The 14215-nt window shown below is 36.8% G+C and overlaps 1 protein-coding gene and 1 long non-coding RNA gene across 4 annotated transcripts in view; one reads left to right on the forward strand and one right to left on the reverse strand.

Annotated features, from left to right (window-relative positions):
- The window catches only part of RGS20 (regulator of G protein signaling 20), a 23256-nt gene continuing 9041 nt past the window's right edge, over window positions 1-14215 (reverse strand). For all 3 annotated transcript variants that reach the window (XM_064507540.1, XM_064507541.1, XM_026097707.2), the window contains exons 2-5: window positions 9726-9874; window positions 3244-3330; window positions 2151-2385; window positions 1-929 (exon numbers count right to left, since the gene is read on the reverse strand). In XM_064507540.1, the coding sequence (XP_064363610.1) occupies window positions 741-929; window positions 2151-2385; window positions 3244-3330; window positions 9726-9874 (660 nt within the window). In that variant the 3' untranslated portion in view covers window positions 1-740. The remainder of the gene's footprint in view (window positions 930-2150; window positions 2386-3243; window positions 3331-9725; window positions 9875-14215) is intronic.
- LOC112981801 (uncharacterized) lies at window positions 2366-4140 on the forward strand. Its single transcript, XR_010387971.1, has 2 exons — window positions 2366-2491; window positions 3215-4140. It is a non-coding gene; the product is annotated as an uncharacterized LOC112981801 (long non-coding RNA).

Raw genomic sequence — 14215 nt, forward strand, 5'->3', positions numbered from 1 at the left:
TGAGAATTCTTGTGCTTTATTTAAGAATTTAAATGCCCAGACTCTTCCTTCCCTTAAGTAAATAATTTATAAACATCAACGGTATGAACTTAAAAATGCTTTCAGCAGATTCTTGGTAGTAAAATAACACTTTTTCAGGAAAAAAAAAATTATAGGCAGCATTATTTCAACCATTAGCTTTCATAAACTTGAGGTTGCCATACTCATTTTCATTAGCCCACTGCATGTGTGTTAAATACGTATTCTAAAACAAGTGGAGTGTACCTGTGCCAGGTACGACTTGTATGAAATGTGAAACTTCAGTCTAGGGTAACCCAGATATTGACAGCACAACTGTTTTTATTTTGGTCACAGTATGGATGGGGCAACCCGTTTGACTTTCAACTCTAGCACTCCACTTAAAAATAAAATTTAGTTTTTATGCTTAATTGGCAATTGTACTTTGGAAATACGTCCCTTTATAAGAAATTTGTGTCTGAGTTGCATGCTTCATTGTAAAAAATACTTTTTCTTTAACATTTTATCTTCTTTCTCTTCATTCTCTTTAAGTAAGACTTATTTTGATGAGAAACTGTAGTTAGCTACAGTGTCAGAGCCTTGTGCAGATTTAAAACATTCAGTCTGTATTAAAACTTGCCTGAGTTATTTTCAGGTAAATATCTGGTTAATTCTAAATTCCCTGTTGACTGATGTAGCCCAGAGTTCCATTTGTTTTAAAATAAATACATTAAGAAAGAATCCTATGCTTCAATGGATTTTTCAGATAAGGACCGAAGCAAGTCCTTATAAATAGCAGAGTTCATAAACCGTGGGTAGGAGTCTCTGTGCATTAAGGTATAAATTTGAAGTTGTGCGTCATCGAAGGTATGTTGTGAGGGTTCCAGCATGTTTCGGTTAATAACTTCTCTTACTCTGGAGTCCAAACTGACCTGCATGTTAAAATAAAAAGTCATTGTAAATAGTTGCAGTGTGCAGTACACATGCTTTTTTTCAGCTCTTTTGGCTCGAAAAAAGCAGCCTTTGTTAACCATTTCAGTTGGCATCCTTCAAGAGTGTAAAGACTGTTAAATATACATACGCTAAAAATGACTGTGTTCAAATTTTGAAGTAGTAATCTGTTGAATATGGATAAAGGAATTCTCTCACTAAGGAAACCTTATTTTGAATGATGCTGCCTGAAATACCATTATTACTAAAACTTGTGAGACTGGTAGAATTTTATTTTCCAGACCAATTTCCTGCTCTGTAGTAGAGTGGATTTGTAATTTTCTGTGACATTTTGTTTCTTTGGGAATTAGTGCTGTTGTAAAGAGACTGAATTCAGAGTAAGTAGTATTACGCAAAAGGAAACTGTAACCCAGGAAGCTGTTAGTTAATCAAATTCCTATGTTAAAAAGCAGGATGAATTCAAGTAGCTATATAATGCTTCCATACGTGCAGCATTTTGATCCCCCCCTGGCAAAGCAATAGTCTCTGTAAAGATGTTAGCATTACTGGAGTAGACCGATTAGATTAAATATTGTTTTTATCCGCACAAGTACAGTTTGCACCACAATCAGTTAAGTTATGAATTTTGCAAGGAAGTTAGAAGGTTTAAAATTCCAGCCTCTTTGTAGGATAATGTTCAAACTGTGAACTGATATGTCTTTGAAACGTGACCTGTTTGCTTACAGTGAAGTGACAGGTAGCTTTGAAAATTTTCAGTCAGTTTTTTGATCTATATCATATTTTGTCAGCTACTCTGTGAGCAATTTATTTGTGCTGTGTGGCAAACAACAGGCTTCCTGTGCTTACTGTGCTTTTAAAGCATCCACCTCCCCTTCTTAGTGCAAAGAGAAAAGAAATTGATTTGTCCAGCAAATAGAATTTAAGATTTTTGAGCAAGGATGAAGTCTTCATCTGAATCTTTGTTGTGCCTCAAACGAAACGCTTCATGTTAGTGTGCCTTGGTAGCAATATGAACAGTTTTCTACCAACAAGTGAAAATAGTTTTGACCGTCTCACCTCAGTGTTGGGTTTGCTTTTTTTTTTTTTCCTTCTAAATCTCTGCTTATTAGCAGTGGAATGCATAGGAAAAATATCCTTGGGTGTTTTTGTGCCTTTAACTGTGCAAAGCAGCATCAAAGAATGTATTGGGGAAAGCAATGTACCTCTTTTGGAGAAAGAATAGAAATATAATCTTCATAAATTAGTCTTGCTTTTTCTTCAATGACACTTTTGCTGGATTCTTGTTTTAATTCCTCACAGGCCATCCAGAAAAGCATGTTTTCCTCACTGAATTCGGTTCGGAGAAATTCGCGAAAAGCATTTCTACCAGCTGGCGTAAGCATTAGTTTGTCAAATGACTGAGCCCAGGCATTTACTTCTTCAAGTGTAGGAGCAGGACTTGAGGAAGAAAGAGAGGACAAGAAAAGAGAAATGATTGATTGCTACTCAAGCTGTTTTCACCTGGCAGAAGGCATCTGCCATCATGATGGAACAAAAATACAAGGTTCATGTGGCTCTAATTCCTCACCTGAACTATCCAAGTGCAAACTCTAGTAAATGTAATTATAAGATGCTTTTTGAAAGTGGGTTTATCAAAAGCTCAGGCACAGATGATTGCCTGGGCTTTGATGCAGAAATTCCAGTTTATTGCTCAAAGTAATCTCAACAAAGAAGTCCCTCTGCAACCAATAAGTGTTTTTTTTTTTTCTACACATAATAGTCCTTGTTGAGTCATTGTTAAAAATTGAATGAAAATATGCAGAAAGCAGCCTTGAGGCAAATATAAAAGGCACCCTCCTGTCTATTGTGGTTTTGCAGGTGTTCCTACCTGTTTGAGCAATTCTGAAGAGACAGCTGTGTGACTCTTGAGAGGATCTCAATTTCCCTTTATATTTATTCTTTGTGTAAGGCTGAGCACTGCCAGTTGGCTTGGTTAAATACTTGCTGGGTGGGAAAAGGATGTATTTAAAAATTATTTCAGAAAAAAGGGAGACTGTTTACTATGCTTTTTTGATCTGCCGTATTATGAAAATTGTGATGTGGTTAGCTGCCGCATATGAATAAGATAAAAGATTATAGATCAGACCTTTGATTCCTTATGAGTTAAAGACGTAACTACAAATTCAGTTTAAATGACATATGGATAATAGATATTTGAATATTTCAGGTAATTTACTTTAAGCATTTACTGTGTTTTGATTTTTTTTTCTGTTTGCTTCATTTTTAGTTTAATATAATGCTTAACAAAGACTGTACCTTTCCTCACAATTTGGAATACCCTCTCCTTGGAGTTCATGGGATGCTCTTCTCGCTCTCTCTTCATCTTGATTTCTAACAGTAAGACTGCAAGATAGAAAACAAAAGTTTAGTTAACTTTATAAAGGTAGAGGCTGAACCTACACTAGATGCTTCACCTCTAATATTTTACAAAATTCAGCTAAAGGAAAAGAAGCTATGAGTAGCCGTATGACCATAGTTATACTCTTGACACTAGTTTTAAACTTGTGTAAATCTGGTGAGCCTTAACATAGCTGATCACTGTTCAAAATTGTATCATGTAGGCTTTCTATTCTAGGGTTATTTCTTTTTTTAGGTTAATTTCTATTATATCTTTCTATTTCTAGGGTTAATTTATGTATATGAGTAGACTTTATCAGATACCAAATCCATATGTATTCCATACAGGCTTATTATGCTGTATTCTATGTGCTTGATGGAATGGTTTTATGTGAGTTAGACTTCAAGGGGTTTTTGGAAAGGTGATTCTTTGTAGGGTATGAACCCTGGCTATTTTTTATATCCACAGGGCATGATGAGTCCCAGCTGTGGAGTGATGACACCATTAAAAGAAAGCCAGAGTTTAGCAACTGGAGCTCGAGTTTTAAGCAAGAGAGACACCTTTATATATGGATGTTGGATGTATTAAACATCTTTCAGAGTTCAAGCATAGACATAGCTACGTAGCACAGTTATGGATTGCAGCCTTGAGAAAATGGTAGTGTATGCTTCACAAACTAAGGCCTAGAGCAAAAAATAAGCAGATACATCATTGCTAAATATCACTTTGAGTATGTCTGACTGGCAATGCTGTATTAGTTTGTTGGTCTTTGTAGTATTAAAGAACGAATAAATGTTTGCTGCAATCTGTAGTGATCACTGAGAGATTGTTTTTGATGTCCCTCAGAAGGGTAGGTGTCAACTCATGCTGCTCTGATCAAATGCTAATTTAGCTAACACTCTAGTTGTTAAAAATTCCTTTTATAGTTTCAGCTACTGAGGATTCTTTTTCTTTAAAGCTTAATTTCAGAACATGCATATTTCCTTTTAGGGAATGGTGGCTCTATTCCAGTTCATAGATAATCATAGTTCAGTGAGAAATAACTCATACATGCATGTGCATGCATCCAGGTACATTTGTATAATGTGTAAAGCTGCTTAAAATTTGTCAAGAAGAAAAGGTCCTAGTGAACTATAACCCATAATTTATATGAACCAGGTCTTCCAGCTGAAATAAAGCAATAAAGTTGTTATAATTTCTAGGAAAATATAATACCCAATTTCTTCCTTTATTATCTTACCTTTCTTTAACGTAAGTTTATTGCTTTAATCCTTAGGAATCTCATTCATCTATAGCAAGGCTTTTTGTTAAACCAATTGATTTTTCCTTTCCTTGCTTCCTCTTAAACTCATGGCTTTGTCATATTTGCAGCCTTACTACTTACTGGTTATCTCCTCTTGCTCTCTCCAGTGTTAGTCTATAATCTGCAGAGACCTTCCTGGGGTATGGAGAATTTAAACATTTTAAGGCTTAAGGAGAGTGGCTGGAGGTTGGCAAGAGAGAATAGAGATGCTTTTCTCTTTGCCAGTGGAGTCCATGCATTGAAAAGGTGGGGAACCTTTCCTGTTACAAAGTTGGATAGCAATCATGTTTTATTGTAAATTGTAAGTTCATTTTTTAATGCAAAATCTGAATATACAATCAAACTAATGAACTATTCAAGTTTACCTTTTCAGTAAGGAAAGCAAGCAGTTAAAGAATGTTAACGGTGTATTCTCTTTGGGGTGTATTGGACCCAGTCCTATACTAGCTGCCAGGGATTATGGAATTTTTTTTAACAGGAAAAATGTGTGTAATGCATGATTTACTCATGCACGCACGCACGCGGTAATATGTGTCAAAGTTTTCTCAGGGTGAGGGGGGCAAACAGATCAAGAAAGGAATACAGTCTTCATAGGATAATATATGCAATGGAAAAAGGCATAAGAAATAACAAAAGCTTTCTTAAGAACGTGCCATGGCTTACAAAATGTCCTTGGAGGTTGGCTAAGTTCCTAGAAATGTACAGGTAAAGAGAAAAGAGGCTGAATGTGTGCAATATTGTCTTCTCAGGTTCTGGTAGAGCAACAAGCTGGAGGCTTGAGTTTTGGTTGTAGGGACAAACACAAGTTCTGAGCATCCAGGTTATGAGGCTCTTTTCACTGTTTCTTCATTCTAAATCTACTATTAGGAGGATGCTGAATGCTGGATGTTCTGCACATCAGCTGCATGACTCATGTAGACTTATTTTTATTCCTATTCATATTTTTTTGTTCAAAGTACTTGAGCTATTTTGAGGAAAGGCTTTATGAATGGGGGTTATAAATAGCTTAATTGCAGTTTGTTTTGCATTTCTTGCTACTAGAAAACAATTGTTCTCCCCACAGAAAAAAAGCAAGGCTGCTCTGTTTTGTAGCCTCTACCAGTTCCCAGATGATTCTGAAATGCAAATAGGAATTTTAAGCATCATGAAATTTGGGTAACTTTATACACCCTCTTGAGTAAATTAATTTCTTTGAATTGTTTGAATAGTGAGGTGTACAGAAAATGAATGTCATTGGGAATATCAGATAAAATGGCAAAAAAGTAGTTTAGCAACAATTTAAAAAGATAAAATGCTAATTTTATGTACTCTGTCTTAATAGATAAATCTGTCTCGCTCTCAACGTGTGTATGTGTAATAAGCAGCTCTAGATTGTTATCTGAAGAGCTGTCAATGCACTGGAATTTGTATGGTGATGCTTTAACTTAGGCACTATTCTGCAGGGTATCAAACTCTGATCAGGCTCTGATCAAACTCTGAACAGGCGCAGTCTTTAAGTACATGTTTACCTCTTAAGCATCTGCTGAAAAGCTTTATAGGATGAGAGCCAGAGTACTTGGCACCTTGCAGAATAAAGCCCTAGGTCCTAACAAAATATTCACTATTTGCATTAGAAAGGGCAGAATTGGTTATCTAAGCTTCTGATTATTGAAAGCTGAGTGCCAAAAGCAAGGGAATGATCAGCCTGCTCTTACCTTGCTTGTAATGTTCTTCCCCAAAGCATTTGCTACCCACTGCTCTCAGAAAAAAATGGTAGAATAGCATCTTTGCCTGGCCAGTAAGGTTATTCTGTGACTTTTTCCCTTCTCCTCAGTGCCAGGTTTGCTTGCGCTGAAGTGTTTCCATATGATGGATGTTTCCATATGTATCCATATGGTAGATTTATAGTGCATTTATAAGAAGTGGTCAGCTTGCTGTCAGTGCTTTGGTTGAATTGCTGTGGCTTTTTAAGACTTTATTTTTCTTTTTTTCAGCACAAATGCTGGTCTCACCCATTAATTAGTACTGGCCCCACATGGACACAGAACTTTGAGTATGGGAGGTTTTACCTTGAATTTTGCATGAAATCACTTGGATCTGGCAGATGATAGGGAAATAAGATGAATGCATTACTCCTTTATTAAGGAATGAAGCAATGTTTTTCCCTTCCTTGCTTTGCTTCCCCAGTATGTTTTTCTCCTTAATGCCTTGTAGTGGGAGTTACTGTAAACTACATTCTGCATAATTCCTTGTCTTCAGCAAATAATGTGCACAATGTTTAAAGTGTCTAATCTCAAGGATATTAGCTTCATATGAATAGTAGGTGCCATGAGGTGACAGCACTAATTAATGGCAACAGGTGAAATTGCCATTAAAACAAAAAAGTGCTGGAGATGTGGTAATTAGTTCTGGCCTACAAATTCTTTCAGCTACTCCTAATTCCATTTAATACAGTCTACACTGTTTGTTATGTCCCAGCCCTAAATCTAAAACTGTAAAGTGTTCTGGTATTGCTTTGTTTTTTTCTGGAAGCCCTGATAAAGCTCAAGAGAGCTTCAAGGGGAGAAACTAGTCCTCCTGCGCAAAACAAAGCTTCCACTACGCAGTAATGAAACAGAAGCAGCGATAATGTAAAATTCTAAGGCATAACGTAGTGAGAAGCGACTGAAAGATGGCTTGTAAACTGCTTCTGACTGTGAGTATCGCTTGTCTTATTCAAGAGCACAATGTTACATATTTTCTTCTAATTGATATGTTTTGTATGTGCATAAAGTGTTCATTTGGTAGGTGCTATATCAGCTGAGAACTGACAGTTCAAGGAAAAGGCCAAGACCAACCAGTTTTTACATAGCTGGAAACAGAAGATACCATGAAATAAAAATTTGGGAAGAGGAATAATTCTATTGTTCATTTTGTCTCCAAAGAAAAGGTAAAACGGCAGGATATTTCCTTTCCTCACACCTGCAGTTACATGGGAGTGGTTAGGTTTGGGCCTGTTCCTTCAACTGCTTACATGTTACATGCTCTGACCCTGAGGACTAATTTGGACAATAGAAAGACAAAGATTTTTCTGAGCCAAGAGCCTAGGCCTGAGCCAAACAATACTATACCCTTAGAAGAGTAAGCACTGAATGCTTCTGAAGTGAATCGAACCTGTCCATCTGTTGCCTCTTGTAAAAAAACAAAAACAAAACAAAACAAAAACAAACAAACAAAAAAAACCTTGTGAAGCTGCCTTTTCTTGACATTTATCATATTTGGGTAACACTGTACAGCAGAACTGTGATGTGACTGGGCTTTTAGACATTACCACCTAGAAGTTTAACTACTTTATTTACATAATATGCAATATTTTTAGTTCTTTTGAAAATAGATTTGATTTCTGAGATGGGTACTGTGTAAGATGACACACTGTGATAATATGTTATCAGTTTGTCAAAAGCGTATTAGCAGTACAGCTCCTTTTTGTGTTAATTGGAGTTGTGTAGAAATACTTTAGAGGAAGCTTTGCAAGGTGTGTTTTTTTTGTTTTTGGTTTGGATTTTTTTGAAACATGTAGAGATCTCATTATTCATGTTATTTTGGGACCCAGAATTTTGTCTATTTTATATGAAGAGTGTAAGTAGTGGTATTTTGGCTTTTTTTAGTGTTTTAATTTGCCAGTGGCAGTTCTAGCCACCAAAAAATATATATAGAGAGAGTTTCTGAAGCTAGTGGAACTGTATACTTCTCCAGTAATACTACATCTGACCCTTATCAGGATCTGGATATCTTGATCTAGTTCTCCCTTTTTCAGTATTTTTTCATTAGTTTTTAGGATTTGGGAACATTGCCTAATATTTAAAATATACCACTGGGATCAAAGAAATTCTGTGTTCTACACCAGCTTTGTTCATATGGCTTTGGTGAGTTACTCAACGTTTCTGTATCTTGCTTTCATATGGAAAAATGGGATAATAATACCTCCTTACCTAAGCAGTTTTTCTCTGCCTCCCTTTCCCATTTGAGTGAAAAGAGACTTTTAACACAAGGAAGCGAAAGTGGGCATTTAAGAGTTTAGACCAACTTAACTAGTTTTTGAGGAGAAAAAAATCAAACCTAAGGGCTTGAAGAGACAGTTTGGCTTGACTCTATTCATAATGCAAGTCACAGAATTTGATGGGAGGATGTATCTTTATCAAAACTGAAATGTCTGTATGACCTGTCTTTCAAATCAAAGTGTTTTGTTTTATTTTAAAGTCAGTCGTCATAACCTCACTGAAGCCACCAGAGATGCCAGATCATCTACAGAATGGGCGTTAATTGCAAGCCTAGCTTTTTCACTCTTTATTGATAGTATACTGGCTGCTTTTCTGAAGTGCCTATGCTGCTATTTCTAGCACACTGTGTTAGGTAGCTTACTCTGCTAAGCTGCAAGTGGTCAGTGCAGTGAGTATATAACTTTGTTTCAAGATAACTTCTGGAAGTCCAATGCTTAATTTACTAATTCATGGGAGCACCTTGGACATTTTGGTCCTGCGCAAAATGGGTATTAAGCGCTACTAAACAGAATGGTAATACTGGGCACCTACTTGGCCTGGGGGTGAATGGCTATATAACTAGAACCTGTACTAACAAGACTGTGCAGAGCGAGGATAATAAGGTTTCCTGAAAGAAGGCACATAAGAGGATTCTACAGAACCCTTAATGCCCATAGGATAAGAAAATACTGTTCTTACCATTTTGTTATTACTTCAGATTAATGTGCTAGCTCGTGCTTCATTAACAAGGGAGTCACTTCCATGTGTGTGTGCAGGCAGTTACACAACCTAGAAGGTGGCTAAGGAAAGAACTAGAGTATCTTTGCATTTTAAATGCTACCTTAGTTTTACTGTTTCCTTTTGGAAATACTGCACAAAGCATCTTTTTCTTTTTTTCTTTTTTTTTTTTCTTTCCCCAAAACAGTGGGAAAAAAAAACCGAACTGGAGCAGAATGCTGCATCTAGTACTAGAGCACTGTCATCTCTCTTATAGTCCCAGACTGTACAAGTTGTGTTTGGCTCGTGTTGTCCTATACACTGCCTGTCACCTCCCTCCCCTTCTCTTCTGTTCCCGAGAGCCTTGAATAAGAGAGTGTACCATGAGCAGCTGCAACAGCAGCACCAACAAAAGCAGCAGGCATTGGACCCTCGATTTCCCATGTTGTTTTGTGCCTGTGCAGAGCCTGGGGTCTCCTGGGCCGTAGACATCTGCCGTTTGCGCATCTCCATCCGCTCTGATCCCATGGGCTACAAGAAAGCAAGAGAAGGAGGAAATAAGTAACATCTGTTTTCTCTTTCGTGTTTTGTTTTAAAAGTCTTACCAAGAACTACTTTAGGCTATATCTTCAAAAGAAATGAAAAGCTAAATGCTTGGCTTTTCTCCATAGAACCTGCTGGGTGTTGAATCCTTTGGAAAAAAACACTCGTTTAAGTGCTGTGATGGAAGGCAAAAGGCTAATGAATTCCTGCATGTGGGTGGGAGTACAAGGAGAAAAAGGAGGTGATACAAAGATTGTAAAGGGGAAGTGAGGCCTCTCCCCTCTTTTCAGAGGGCTGCAGCTCTTAGGGCATTGGTATATAAACCTAGGGATTTCCTGAGGCTTTGACTTCAAGATTTGTCCTAAAAGAAACAGTATAGAATTGAGGTAGTTGGAGCCCCTTGTTTCTTTTCTTTTTTTCTTTCTTTCTCATGATTAGCTGGTGTACTCGTTTATTGATGCTTGAATTAGACATCCGAGAACTTTTGAAAACATGGCCTTTGTGGTGAGTTTAAGAATGCCCAGACTTGTTGGTTGTGCTATAACAAAGGGGAAAGGCCAATGTATATCTGTCCATAACAGGACAGACTGCCACAATTTTTAACAATGCTTTTTCTGTGGAGAAGGAATCGAGGCCTTCTTTGTTTGAAGATGAGGAATTACTTAAGGAGAAAACACATGGCCAGACAGCATTAAGATTTAACATGTCCTGTCCCTCCCCCCCCCCCCCACCAGCCATAATTGGAGATAACATGAAACAATTTTTTGTGGAAGCATTGGTTGTGGTCTTTGCACTGTTCTAGGAAACCTTTTTGGAGCCTGAATTCTGCAGATTGTACAGAGAAGCAGTGCTAATGAAATGACAGTTCCCATTGAAGTCATTGTCCCTCTCTGATGCATTTTTCTGTGAGCTTCAAATTTGCTCAGCAGAACTTGATATGCTGAGGGTTGTGCCATATCTAAGTGACATCTGTGTTTTATAGATGAAATGTCAGCTTATAAAAGGATTGATGCATCTTTCCTCATTCTGATTGTATTTGATGTTTGGATAACTAACTAGTCATTCTCCTATATCAAGTGATGTCTTTGTGTATAGGCTTTTTCAGGTTGCTACACCTTCTTTTGAGTGTGTGACAATTGTATGGGAACTAAAAATTATCTGTTACAGATTTTGACTTATTTTGTATTTGTAATTTATTTCTGGGCTTGAAATGTCTGAGCTGAACAATGGAGGGTTAAAAGTTGCTTTCCTTTCTAAAGCGTTCAGCCAGATTTAGGAGCTATTATCATTGTAACTTGAGGGAGAATGCACAGACACTGTCACAGACTCTGCAGAAGTGTCAGTATAGCATTAAATTGTGCTGTTTTTTTTTCCTGCTGAATTTGTTTTGCTATTATAGAGCTTAATTTTTATTTTGTTTTTGCTAGAACCACCCACTCTCCCAAGAGAAAAATGTGACATGCTGAGCAAAAGATGCACCTGTTTTGCAGGAGGAATAAACTATAAGAGGAATAATACACATACAAATAATATTTTGTGCCTCTGTAGAGCTAATGTGACAAGTACTATCTAAATGTCCAGAAATACAAAATGTTAGTATTAATTTTCTTGCAGGCAAGGGAAGAGTAAAGGAGAGTGGAGATGGGAAGAATATACTTTTTCTCCTGACCTCATCCCACTACTGCTTAGTTCAAAGAATCTCTTTCTGGATCCACTGTTACCATTTCAGATTCTTCTTCAGAACCGTTCTTTGACATTTTAATGAAATGGAAGAATATATAAGTAGCTGTATACAAAAGGTGCCCAATAGCATGGTATTCTTAGTTTCATTTGTGAATTGTATGCCTTACTTAAAAGCTTTCTGGTACTATAGGTATTTACGAATGTTCATCATACATGATTTATCCCACAGTTTACAGAAAATGAGTGACTGAGCAAAATAAAAATTCAAGGCACAACATATCAGATTAAATTATGTATTATCACTCTCCTTTGGCAGATGTACACCAACTTTCTCATTAAATTAGCAAGCAGTTTTTGGCTATTTATGTGATGAAGATATTTTTGAAAGATATTTGTAGCAGATAAAACACAGTTTGATGGTAGAAGAATTGCGTTAGGGTAATGGGAAGCAAAAGGGAAATCATTGGAATATATCTGTTGCTTAAAGAGAGTTTTGATTACAGAACTGTTCAATGATTATCATGCATGTATTTCCTGTGGGAATTGAGAAGTATATCACACATGTGGCAGAGGTTTGGAGTGGATGACAAACTAATTAGGATGTGATCTTTTTCTGCGGTGTATTAATAGGAATACTGTGGTAGCATGCGTGAAGTAATTTATACCTATAGTACTCCCACAGAGGTATCGCATTCCAAGAAAGATCTAGAGAACACCAGATGTTTAGAAAATGTGACATGCAGAAAGGTTGTAGGAGTTGGAGAACAATAGATCATCAGAAGTTTTTACTGATCAGAAGATCAATATCCTTTTCAGTTCCCTTTTCTAGATTAGCAACCCTAACTTATTTTTCCATCAGCCCAAGTAATGGCTTAGCTTGGACTAAGTAAAATCAAGGCTAGATAATGGGATAGCAAGATAGACAGCTAAGCAGTGGAGCAAGTTCTTACAATGTTGTAGAAGCTCTTTTGGTGTTGAGACACATTAGACAAATAAGGCTGGTCCAGGTTCACAGAACACAGACTAAGTAATCCTTCCCAGCGCTCTTTTGCTAACTTCATTCTTTCCTGCTTTTTAATGTAGCTCTGGCTCTAAACCAAACTGCAGTCAAGCACATTGTTCTATATACTGTTCCACTTTGGACCAGCTCCCTTTGGTCACATAAGCATTATTAATCTGAAAGAGAAGCAGATGTTTTCTGTAAGAAGTCTAATTTTTTGTGTTTCATTCTCTAACCAGAACTGTAACATAAAATTCATATGTTCATGTTTGCAGCACAGTATTTGTTGCAAATGTATATCACAATCATGACCATACTGAGACTATGTAATCCAAGCATAGTGAAGCTTGAACATACAGTAAAACATAGGCTCTGCCCAAAGGATATGTCGTAATTTCATATGTATATTCATGCATATACACTGTTTTCCTGGATTTTTTTTACTTAAAAAAAAAACACATAAAAAAGAGAAAACAGAGGAAACACAAATGCTGCGACTTTGCAGCTGTGTATGGTAATACAAGAAGTTTACCAAGAGCTCCCTATCTGCTGCCTTTGCTCTCCCATAAACTGCTCCTTGGCCAAAATAGATACAAAGGCTGAATTTGTGCAAATCATCTAAGGATTCGTTTTCAAAGAAAAGTACTTTAAAAAGCATTAAGACTATCTGAGTATGACTTGTACACATGCAAGTATAATGATCTTGGAAGCTGTAGGGGAAACAGTGATGGAGATGAAGTAACTTGCTGAGGTCACATGGTGAACTAACGGTAGAGCCACTGACAGAAACCAAAGAGAAAAGCCTTATTTTATGACTGTAGTAGGGTGGGTTCCCCCCCCCCCCCCCGAGTTTAGCAGATCCAGAATCCACCACGGGTCTCTAAACTTCTCCACCAGACTTTGCTTCTTTTCATTACAGCTACTGTAGTTATATAATGGGCAGACGTTATATAAACAGCCAGAATTACTGTTTTGAATTGTGTGAGTCACAAAGTATGTATGGCCCATAGCTGTGTTGCTGGAAAAAAAACTAAAGTGATTATTTATAGTGTCTCAGCAGTCATATATATGAATGAAAAATAGATTTATCAGCAACTCCAATGTGTATTATTTGTAGTAATTTGCAAAATGGTTTCTTTACATTACAATTTATGTTACCAACAGAATGGAGGCCACTATAAACTTTAGATGCTTGTGGCAGAAAGGAGATATTTGTTGTGTTTTGTTCTGTTTTGTTTGTTTTGGAGGAGTTTTTTGACATCTTAGTAAAACAAAAAAAAATTGTGTTTATACAATTTTATGGCTATTAATCTGGGATATCGGATGGTCTGACTGGGTCATGGAGTAGGCATAAAACAACTTAGAAAACCACTGTATGTGTTCTTTGAATCAATGCTGAGGCTAACTGTATGTTAGTTGGAAGAATTAGTCACCTATGGATCCTATTGCTATAGTACATAGTGTCAATAACTGGTATTTCTTAAAATTCTATATCCCACAGTGGTGGGCTGAAAGGCCTAAACTGACTGTAATCAAAACCAATGGAAGTGTAACTGCTAATTTTGCAAGGAGGCTTTCCTTATTTTCCAAGCTTATATTGTGGGTAATCAGGACTTTTCTTAATAGTTGAAAAATTTCAGTTATCT

This window comes from Dromaius novaehollandiae, chromosome 2 (genome assembly GCF_036370855.1).
Source record: "Dromaius novaehollandiae isolate bDroNov1 chromosome 2, bDroNov1.hap1, whole genome shotgun sequence".
Classification (NCBI taxonomy): Eukaryota; Metazoa; Chordata; class Aves; order Casuariiformes; family Dromaiidae; genus Dromaius; species Dromaius novaehollandiae.